General features: G+C 38.7%; 1 protein-coding gene across 1 annotated transcript; it reads left to right on the top strand.

The window, feature by feature from the left end:
- Positions 1 to 1,352: 1,352 nt before the first annotated feature.
- Positions 1,353 to 2,754, top strand: LOC133283885 (repetitive proline-rich cell wall protein 1-like). Its single transcript, XM_061480810.1, has 3 exons — positions 1,353 to 1,819; positions 2,107 to 2,406; positions 2,742 to 2,754. The coding sequence occupies exons 1-3, from the start codon at positions 1,353 to 1,355 to the stop codon at positions 2,752 to 2,754; spliced, it is 780 nt and encodes a 259-aa protein (XP_061336794.1).
- Positions 2,755 to 12,211: the final 9,457 nt, after the last annotated feature.

The raw sequence follows: 12,211 nt of genomic DNA, 5'->3' as shown, positions 1-12,211 counted from the left end.
GATTCACATATCCGGATATCCAATATCCGGATATCCCAAAACCACATATCCGGATATCCAATATCCGGATATCTGTTCGACAAATATCCGGATATTTCACGACAGAATGCAGTTTCTGCATTTTCGTGAAGATATCCCTTAAAGGTTCCCTTTTTACTGATTTTAAACACCTAATCATGCATTTCTAGGCGTGTTCAACATTACCCAACAACAAGTTATCATCTTTTAGTCATTAGAATCATCAAGGTACCATTTTTAAGCTTTTAAACTCAAGTTAAAGGTTGGTACACATACCCCAGCTCAAAACAGAAGGAAAGGTTGCCCTTTGGAACTCACAATCAGTCTCAAGCTACTGTCACAAGAGGATGCACGAAAATGGTAAGAAAGGTTGACCCTTTAGCACAAAAGATCAACACTAGGACCACCAAAAACCAAGACAAGGCTTCTTTCAACCCAACCACCAAGGTCAGCCCCCAAACAAATAAGAACAATTGCTGATCACTTAGAAAAATGGTGTCTTCCAACCTCCCAAGGCTCACTCAAACAAGAACAAGTGTTTAGGGAGAAGGTTTTAAGAAGAAACAAGCATAAAATGATCACAAAGACTCAAAATGGAGAAGATGGCAATGGAACAGTATAGGAGGTCAGCCACCAAGGAGAACTCACGCTGGTTTTCTGTTACCTAGGGTTGTGAGCCCTTAAAGGAGTATAAATAGCCAACTCACACTTAAACACACAGTATTAACTTTAATTGCTACGCTTAGCATCTTAATCCCAAACTTTGGATTATGAGACTACATAATTTTCTAAGATTTATCATATTTTTCTTATAATTTTCTGAGCAACTTTTCGGTACGCGCTTTTCAAAGCCAGTATCGGTTTCTAGCACCAGTTCTCATTATTTGGACTTGAAACTCGTTTTACAAGTCCAACATATTATTCTAGTAATTATCATGCTCTTACTTTAATTTTCCGGGATACTTTTTTGGTACGCATTTATACCGACTAGCAGAACCAGTATCTGCACTTTTCTCCCGAAAAGCGACTTTCAGCATTCTTAATCACTTATTATGATTATTAAGCCTCATAAATAATTATTAGGGTCAATTATGGAATCATTTCCTATTTTTGCATAATTAATTAATTAAATACCTTAATTAACGGTGCAGGTTCTTACAGTTATTGTCAAAAAAGATTCTCTCACGAATCCTCCAATTCACAGGATACCTCTCATGGTTCCTATCAAGTTACAGGATTCTCTCACGAATCCTCCAATTAACAGGATACCTCTCATGGTTCCTATCAAGTTACAGGATTCTCTCACGAATCCTCCAATTCGCCGGATACCTCTCATGGTTCCTATCAAGTTACAGGATTCTCTCACGAATCCTCCAATTAACAGGATGCCTCTCATGGTTCCTATCAAGTCACCGGATTCTCTCACGAATCCTCCAATTCACAGGATACACCTCTTGGTTCCTATCAAGTTACAGGATTCTCTCACGAATCCTCCAATTAACAGGATACCCCTCATGGTTCCTATCAAGTTACAGGATTCTCTCACGAATCCTCCAATTCACAGGATACCTCTCATGGTTCCTATCAAGTTACAGGATTCTCTCACGAATCCTCCAATTCACAAGATACATCTCATGGTTCCTATCAAGTTACAGGATTCTCTCACGAATCCTCCAATTCACAGGATACCTCTCATGGTTCCTATCAAGTTACAGGATTCTCTCACGAATCCTCCAATTAACAAGATACCTCTCATGAGGATTCATTCACGAATCCTCCAATTCACAGGATACCTCTCATGGTTCCTATCAAGTTGCAGGATTCTCTCACGAATCCTCCAATTAACAAGATACCTCTCATGGTTCTTATCAAGTTACAAGATTCTTTCACGAATCCTCCAATTCACAGGATACCTCTCATGGTTCCTATCAAGTTACAGGATTCTCTCACGAATCCTCCAATTCACAGGATACCTCTCATGGTTCCTATCAAGTTACAGGATTCTCTCACGAATCCTCCAATTAACAGGATACCTCTCATGGTTCCTATCAAGTTACAGGATTCTCTCACGAATCCTCCAATTCACAGGATACCTCTCATGGTTCCTATCAAGTTACAGGATTCTCTCACGAATCCTCCAATTCACAGGATACCTCTCATGGTTCCTATCAAGTTACAGGATTCTCTCACAAATCCTCCAATTCACATGATACCTCTCATGGTTCCTATCAAGTTACAGGATTCTCTCACGAATCCTCCAATTCACATGATACCTCTCATGGTTCCTATCAAGTTACATGATTCTCTCACGAATCCTCCAATTAACAGGATACCTCTCATGGTTCCTCTCAAGTTACAGGATTCTCTCACGAATCCTCCAATTAACAGGTACCTCTCATTGTTCCTATCAATTAATGGGATTCTCTCACGAATCCTCCAATTCACAAGATACCTCTCATGGTTCCTGTCAAGTAATAGGATTCCCTCACGAATCCTCCAATTAACAAGAATCCTCCCATGGATCCTATCAGCTAAAGGGATTCTCTCACGAATCCTCCAACCAGCAGACTCCCCCACATAGATCTCCTCAACAGATCAGAACTATTCAAGTCCAAACCTGCCAAGTCATATCGCGACTATCTAGGCTTAGACGCGAGGGCCTGCACAAATAAAGGTATGCCATATACTTTGCAATATTACTTATGAACTATCTGGACATGCAGCAAGCAGTTATAAGTGTTCAAGCGCCATACGGCGTACACAATACAGTTCCAGATACATGACATACAATAGCATAAGGACTCCTTACATTCACAGGATCCTATACCTAAAGGATTCTTCTATGACCAAACACGACATGCTTGGTAAAAAACCGCGGAAATACACACATCCGCGCAACACAGATGGGACACACTTCAATTGGGTTATAACTCCATCCGTGGTACGACTGTCAAACAACATAACAAAGAATGCGAAGAGCCAAAAGAAGAATGAAGGGAAGGGTAATAACCCATTGCAGAGTATGCAATATATCAACATTCTACAGGAAAACAGAATAACAAGCATTCATTTGGCAACACATACACCATATATATTCAATAAGTCCAAATGTCATGACTCCAAAATTGAGGGAACAAAACCCCTTCCACAAATCATTGTTATGGGGATACTCCCCTTACAAAAACAAAAATATTTAACAGGTCAGATCAAGAGCAAAAAAAAGAAAAATATCAGACTGTTTGAATGGACATGTCCTGAGGAGTATCAGCTTCAGCAGCACGCTCACCATCAACAGCAGGAGGACCTTGAGGAGATGGCTCCTGCAAGGATGGCGCGATAGGTTCAGTATCCATCGCACTGATTAGCTCAACTGGGACTTCTTGATTCTGATCATTAAGGGTCACCAGCTGACCATCCTTGAAGTAATGATAGTAATGCACATTCTCCAGCTTAGCAGAGGAATTGAAAAAGCACACTTGCTCCATGACATTTACGAAGGTGGCCTCAGCTTCTTTTTCGAATAAACTCTGATACCTCTTCACCTCACTGGTCAAGGAGGCCTTCTCATCAGCCCAGGTATCAGCGTTCCCCTCTAGCTCCAGGACGCGCCTATTCAGGTCAATCTTTTTCTCCTCCAATCCTCGGTTGGAGGTCGTCAGCTTCTTCACAGCGCTGTCCTTCTTCTCCATCGCCTCCTTCAACTTGGCTATTTCATCCTCAGCAGCCTTCAACTTCGCTTCGGAATCAGCACGATGTTGGGCATTCTCCCCCTTCAACTCCTCAATGCGCTCCTTCAGAAAGTCCACCGAATCTATCACATATCAAAAAGGTTATACATACAAACGCGATACTATATCGTGTAAACAAGAAGAGTACCAAGTTACTTACCAGGCGTAGTCATAATAAATTGACCGGCTGTGATCAAAATCTGGGCAAGCTGACGCCACTGATCCCGAGGTAGAGCTTCCAGACGAGAGCCAAAGTCCCTGCCTTGTGTGCGCATATCCCTCTCAGATCTCCAATCGAAGTCTGGCCACCCTGCATTAGCCCTTACAGAGATTTCATCATTTAATCTCTTCTTTCCCCTTCCAGCATCTTCCCCCACTACTGCGGTGGGAATAACATCCCGAGGGACAGAAGGAGGAGATATGGGTGTCAACGGTGCCTTTGAGCGCGCAGCAGCCTGCTCGCTTGATTCTGTCATGGCTTCGGCAGCAGATGCGGGAGGTCGAGACGGGGCGGAGGCGCCCACAATAGCAGCAGCACGGTTGGCCGCAATCCGCTTCAATTTGCTCAAAGAAGCTGCCATTGAACTATCTGCATCAAATATCAAAGACGGGTAAACACGCTAGAAGTATACAACCACCTGTTAACATCAAGCAACGCATAATTTTTTTACGAGACAAATCTGCAAACAAACAGGGTTGCATTACCCAAAAAAGCCCGAATGTCATCATCCGAATATTCATTCAAAATCGTGTATGTATTCAACAAGCCTGTTTCCGAAGCTTCTCGTGCGATGTTAGTAAGAGTCGTCACGGTCCTTTGCTCCAATTCGCTTAGTTCATCAAATTTGTAGCTCAGGATAGCATCTTTCTGAGAATGCTCAGTCCAGTATAAAGGAAAGAGAGGAGTATCGTCAACTCTCAAGAAGAAAAGAGTGGTACCCTCAGTAGGATAAATTCTAAAGTACTCGGTGGTCCACTTGGTAATCTTCCGGCAATAAGACTCACATAACTTCACTTTGCTTCTCAAAAGCGTCCAGCTTCCGCGCGACCCTATCACGCTAAACATATACATGAAGGATTTAATTGACTGAAAAAGCCGTAGGCTTTGCAGACCATCTCATAAACTCTGATAAAACCCCAAGCATTGGGGGTCAGTTGTGAGGGAGCCACATTCAAGTGTGCCAACAATTCGCACACAAACGAGGAGAATGGAAGACGAACTACTATGGACAAAAAAGGTAGGAGTACATCATGATAAAATGGCGGGTTGACCCTTCTGCCCGCGCAGAACACACACGTTCATTTTTTGGGACGACATCCACTTCCCATTGGTCGTCATGAGCCTTATCAGGGGTCAGGTGCATAGCGATTGTTACTTCCGCTAACTCTCCGGGAGAACACAACACTGACTCGGTATCCAGCACCGTGTCTTTACACAGCTTAAAGAGTCCTCATCTCTTAAGTTCCGCCTGACTGGGGACTCATCTTCAGGGTCGAAGTAAACAATGTTCTTCTTGGGCGCTTGATTCACCTTCTGTCTCTTCTTCTCGGTCGAACCGCGCTTCTCAGTAGCACCACATTTTGCCATTATTTCCTTAATTCGAGGAGACACGAAATCTGATTTAGAAGAAGAGGAATCAGTGGAAGAAGACAAGTCAGCAGAAACAGGTTTATCAAAATTCCTTTTCTTAAAAGGATATCCGGCTGAATAAATAACATTCAAAGGCAAAGGACTAGGACTTTTTCGACCAAAAGACTCATGCGCGATAGAGCAAGAAGAATAGCGTGATGAATTTGAAGAATACTTGGCGCTTTTCGAATCAACTGATTTATAACTACTGTCCGTATTAGAAGAGGAGTCACTCGATATCACAATGGGCTTAGACATGTTCAAGGAAAACTTGGGAAGCACAGACGAGCTATGCTCTGACAATGTCTTTCCGCGATTAGATTGTTGCGATGATGATCTTAACTCAAAGGTACGAATTGAGGGGACATGCTTAGCATAAACTTTGGAACAGGGGGCCAGACTTCCTACAGTAGGACTGTTATCCCTGGTTCCCAAAGACCGTGATCTTGGTAACAGTCCCGAAGGAGGACTGGACGAACCAGACCGTTCAAGAAATCTGATAAAATCCGCACATTTGCGATTATCAGACATGCCACAAACACAAAGAAGGAAATAATGAACAAGATGAAAGGAACAAAGATAAAACAGGGGGTAAGAAGAAAGAACGCACCTGAGCTTTATACTTCGGAAGTTCACACCAAAAGCAGGATGTGTCACCACCGGAAATGCAGAAGCAAGCTCTGAGAGACGAAGAGAGTTTTTTTTCCACAAAATCACTGAAATGATCTTCCCTTCAAATGAAAAGGCTCAAATACGAAGAGTTTTTCCAACGGATAGACCAAAAGCCGTGAAACGTGTTAAACACAACGGGTTAATAGGGACACGTGGCAGGAAGGGGAAGCGTTTTACTTACAAAACCACCCATGCCTATCCTTAAACCCCCACGTAATCACAACAACATTTAATGTCCCTGACTGATTAGACATCTAATTCACCATTCTTAAGCGGCTGAAGGTGATGATGACATTACAAGGCTAATTACTGCGGCAGACAAAGACATGTGAGAGACAAACTACCGCGCCACATTCAAGGGCATATAGCTCACGACCTTGTCAAATGACAACACCGCAAGCTAGGGAGCAACTGATCAGGATAAAATATAGGCCCAATCAGGGCCCAATAACACATGTAAACCCAAGCCCATTAAAGACCTAGAACGAGGCTTGAAGGACAGCCACAGACGCGATGATCATATCACGGCACACCAGACGCGATGCCTTCATCGCACCATACAAGACGCGATGCCCTCGTCGCGCCATACAAGACGCGGTGGCCTCATTGCGCACGATACCTTCTACATGAAGTAAGCTTAAAGGCCAAGGCAACTCCACCGTGCCTTAACACCAGTAAGCAACAGACAGCTCCAGCTCGCCACAACTCTAATACTAGACACCATGGCAGTAAACTCCTCAACATTTAATCATGATAGCCATACTACTTTGGCACCAAGGAACCGTTGCCTTCACCATGAAGAAAGGCATCCTCCAAGCACACATCACAACTACTATATAAACACACGATGTACCACCAAGGTACGATCATCCTTAACTTTCACAACATAAACATCTGCCTCTGATACTGACTTAAGCATCGGAGTGTCTTTGCAGGTACCCCTCCATTTGGTGCATCGTGAATGACAAAGGGGCTCAAGCTCACTCCAACAACAGTACCAGGCTCAGGCCAATAACCACTGAAGGACCCTCAACCATGTGTGATTGAGCTTAATACGAATGGGACCATCCATACCGTATTTGGTCCGATCAAAAAGCTTATTGGAAAGAAAAATTTGTTGTAGGATTACCAACTGTCTTTGCAACTAAAGTTAAAGAAAATATTTCGTGAACAATATCCTACGGTTCAATTAATAGAGTTAACTTATGAAAGAATTATTTCAGTAATAAAAAAGACAGGTTTAGAAATTTGTAATAATATGAAAATAAAAAACATAATAAGAAAAGCCCAAGCGAGTGGAATTAAAGAATTAGGTGCATTTCGTGAACAATATGGTTTTAAAAAACCAACTCCCCTGTCAATTATACGAAAAAAGAAAAAAAATTAACATAGCTAATAATAATTATAAGAATAAAACCTTTAAAAAGAATAATTCAAATAAAAAGTTCATAAAAAAATTAAAAATAAAAACCAAAATTATTCTAATAAAGTATGCTATAAATGTGGAAAGGTAGGACACACAAAAAATTATAAGCATTATGAAGCAAACTTATTGCATCTCGACAAAGATGTAATGAAAAACATGCAATTACACAAGGTATTGTGTCAAATAAAATTTTCTATTTGTTGATATTTTTAATTTAAATATTCATACCATGGAAAACGAGGAACTACTCTCCTTCATGAATTATATATATATATATATATATATATATATATATATATATATATATATATATATATATAGGTAGGATCCTTTGACACCGGTGTCAAATTTAAAGTTTGACACCTCATCTGAGAGCCGTTAAATCAAAAAATATCAATGGTGTCACATGCTTACAAATTAGAGTCGTTGATATATTTTGATCTAACGACTCTCAGATGAGGTGTCAAACTTTAAATTTGATACCAGTGTCAAAGGATCCTGCCTCATATATATATAAAATTTTGAGGTAGGTTATACTTACAATTTTTTTTTTAAAACCTTTTACAACCTTTTTTTTTACAACCTCTTACAACCATATCTTAATACCGTTGATTTCCGTTAATCAACAGTTATGATTTTCGCAAATTAAACTCATTAATTAATTATTAATTCACAATAAATGATAACTGTTAATTGACGAAAATCAACAGTGTTAAGATATGGTTGTAAAAAAAAAATTGTAAGTATAACCTTCCTCTATAATTTTAATATTATTTGAGGGTATTACAACATAGAAATATGTTCATAAGTTTATTTGAACACCTCGTATTCTATCTCCCTAGACATGAAGCAGCAACAAAATCCTACACATGAAATTTTACAACCCAAAGAATAAGCACCGGAGGAGACAATATAGCAATGGGAATTACTGCAGATGATGTACGAGGAAGCAGGTCTAGTGGTTAAAATGCATAGTTTAACCCAGTTTATAATTAAGAATGGACATCGATTGAAACAACCATAAGGAGATAAGTAATAAAAAAATCATAAAGGAATAAGTTATTCCAAATAAAATCATAAGTGTTTCAAAAATAAAGAGAAAGAAGAAAAGATTTAGAGAGAGATAAAAAAACACAAGTGACAAGGAAAGAGATTTAGAGAGAATATTTAAGAGAAAATGACATTGTGAATAAATATGCAAGATTTTCATTTAATCAACTCTTATGGACATTTATCTCACCATCCCTTTAGGGAAATGTGTTTAATTTTGTCTCCTTTGATGTGACCTTTTTTTATTTGCGCAATACATGCAACATTATCTTCATAAAGTAATGATGGTTTTTCCTTGATCATTTCAAGGCCACAAGTTTTTTATATATGCGAATCATTGATCTTAGTGTTAAGAACCACTTCAACCCAAAATCTTAAGGTGTTAGGTGAGAGTCTTTTTAATGATTTATATTATTCTCTAACACACCTCCTCACACAAGAGCCCTTTGGGCTTGGAGTGTGGATATTGCACAGACCCAATTTTTGGTTACCTTCTTTTGTGCTTTTTATTTAATCCCACAAGTGGGGGCGGTGAGGATAGAACTTGTGACCTTGTAGTCACCCAAGCTCTGATACCATGTTAAGAACCACTTCAACCCAAAACCGTAAGGTGTTAGGTGAGGACCTTTTTAATGATTTATATTATTCTCTAACACTTAGCTATACATGTTCTCGACAAACTTTATATAGTGCAATTAATTCTGCATGGTTTGAAGATGTTACCGTCAAAGTTTGTTTCGTTGATCGCCAGGAAATTATGGTACCACTATATATGAATACATATCTTGCTTGTGATCATGCTTTATATGGATATGATGAATACCCAACATCTACATACCCAATTGATTCCGACTTTGAATTTTTTTCATAAAATAATCCCATACCACGTGTTCCGCAAAGATAACAAAATATATCTTTTATGTCATTCCAATGCCTATGTGTTGGAGTAGCGTTATATTATATTAGGTCGTGTGTGATTAGCAAGTTACAATAAAGCCCTAGTTGCACTTAGATATAGTACTTCAGGACCAAGGAGCTCTTCATCATTTTCTTGAGGACCAAATGGATCTTTCTTAATGTTAAGGGATTGAACAACCATTGGTAAACTTAATGAATGAGCTAAGACAATGATTGGTGAATTTGATTGGTAAACATCCATGTAAAATATAATTTGATTGGTGAATTTTTTTTCATTAGTCAAATGCTCGATCTGCACACTAAGACAAAATTTAGTTACTTCAAGATCTTTCATTTCAAATTCATTCTTTCAATATTTTGCAATTTTCTCAAGCTTTTTATGAGTCCCGATTATATTTAAATCATCCACATATACTGCAATAATGGTAACTCTTTATAATAATCTTTTAATAAAAACACATGGATTAATATGGTTATTTTCAAATCCTTCTTTGATAAGATCTTCACTTAGACGATTATACCACAATCTTCTAGATTGTTTTAGTCTATACAAGGATATTTTTTAATTTTATAGAATATATCTCTCGAGGTTTTAACTTATATAATTCAAGCATTTTTAATCTTTTAGGGATTTTCATGTAGACATCGTTATCTAATGATCTATATAAATAAGCAGTGGGAACATCCATAAGCCTCGTCTTGAATCCTTCAAGGAATGCAAGACTAATGAAAATCTAAATGTAGTTGCATCCTGTAACATCCCGTATATATCCGGTAATATTATCATATCATCGTATTAAGCTGCGCTTAATTAAAAATGCGGAATATCTTTTTCTTTTCAATGATGATGTCATTATCATTACCAACTTGCTTATTAATCAATTAATAAAATATTGCCTATATGTAAATTACAAAAGACAGCTAACTGAAATACCTCATTAATTTGAAAGCATAAATATGTCTCTAGTCACGGAACTGCAACACGTAGACCGGACAAACTATCAGATTATACAACTCAGACTAAAAGTACTAACATCAAGTGGCATGGACAACCCCATGCTCACCCAAATAAGGCACAAGCCCAACAAAAGTCTCAACAACAGTATCATAGTAATATAAAGACGAAAAACATAAACAGCATCCAAATTCAGCGTCCATATAGTCAACATATAAACAGTAAAACATCAACTAAGCTCTGGCCTCTTGCCGCCAGAGGCATCAGCCCCCAAATTACCTGAACCTGAAATAAGCGTCCCCAAACGTGGGGTGAGATCTCTAAACAAGAAATCTCAGTAAGACAAGGGGTCCTCAAGGATTTTCCACCCCAAGCTCACTTACATGTGCAATATAAGTTCAAAAGCAGCTTAACATTATAATTTCCAAAATAGTGCAATGCAACAGATAATCATGTCATGTGTGTCAATTCTATTCTACTGATCAGAGAAATGCAGGAATACATCTATTACCCACACAATATGCAAGACGCTACTTGCACCCACCCACGGGCTCACCATCTTGTATGACGCTACATACTCAGGCTTACCGACTAAATGGAAACAACACATACATATTATAAGCCATTGCACATATCAGCTCAAAAGTATTTCAAATATCCAAAGCATGTAACACAGCATGTATATAACCATACCCCCATGGGACATGGTGGAACCACAACATGGCTAAACCGAGGACACGAAAGCTTACCTTGCAAGCTCACAATCCAAGCCAAGAGTCCAACCAATGCTCAAAGCCCAAACACAGCAGAATCACAATCTGATTTGGACCAGCAATCATATCAATAACATAGCTCATAAGCATAAACATAAAGACAACGCTTCTCTTTTACGTTTCACGTCTTAAGGCTTTTAACAAAGCCACGAGTCCTTAATCACTTGATTCTGACTTAGTTAATTAATACAGAAGTTCAACTTCCTCCAACTAGGGCCCATAAACCCCAAACATCAGTTCTGGATGAACAGTAAGTTACTGTTCCTCGAAAACCCAGAATATCCGGATATCTCTATGCCAATATCCGGATATCAATATCCAGATATTCATATCCCCATATCCGGATATCAATATCCGGATATACATATTCGGATATCAATATCTGGATATTTCGCGACAGAATGCAGTTTCTGCATTTCGCGAGATATCACTTGAAACTTGAAATCACAGTCCTCCATATTATTCTAGGAATATTCATGCACTTATAATAATTTTCTGGGATACTTTATCGGTACGCATTTATAGCGACTAGCAGAACCGGTATCTGCACTTTTTGTCAGAAAAGCGACTTTCAGCATTATTACTCATTTACTATAATTATTAAAGCCTCATAATAATTATTAAGGTCAATTATGGAATTATTTCCTAATTTCACATAATTAATTAATTAAATTTCTTAATTAACGGTGCGAGTTCTTACACATCCACTATAGGAGAATATGTCTTCTCATAATCAACTCCTGACATTTATTTAAGACCTTGTGCCATTTATTTAAGATCTTGTGCCACAAGTGTTGCTTTATACTTTACAATTTGATTTTTCTCATTACTTTTTATCACAAATGGCCATTGATAGCCTACGTGTCTTACATCATCAGTTGTTTTGACTACATGAAAAAAACTTGACATTTCTCAAATGAATTTAATTATGCCCGAATCGCATCTTTCCATTGTTGTTAATCTTTTCTGTGTCAACATTCCCCAATAGTTTTTGGCTCATAATCCTCTTTGTTAATTGCATTATTTTCTATAGCATATGCA

Source organism: Gastrolobium bilobum, unplaced genomic scaffold (genome assembly GCF_033153095.1).
Source record: "Gastrolobium bilobum isolate Gb01-03AN ecotype WA unplaced genomic scaffold, APGP_CSIRO_Gbil_v1 utg29884, whole genome shotgun sequence".
In the NCBI taxonomy this organism is placed as follows: domain Eukaryota; kingdom Viridiplantae; phylum Streptophyta; class Magnoliopsida; order Fabales; family Fabaceae; genus Gastrolobium; species Gastrolobium bilobum.
Note: the sequence above shows the minus strand (reverse complement) of the source record. Positions and strands in the feature narration are given on the sequence as shown.

What these genes read in the sequence shown, in the direction of transcription:
- LOC133283885 (XM_061480810.1), top strand. Translation starts at nt 1,353, where the DNA reads ATGGTTCCTATCAAGTTACAGGATTCTCTCACGAATCCTCCAATTAAC. An exon ending in TTCACAGGATACCTCTCATG is followed by an intron (nt 1,820 to 2,106) that starts GTTCCTATCAAG and finishes TCCAATTCACAG; the next exon opens with GATACCTCTCATGGTTCCTA.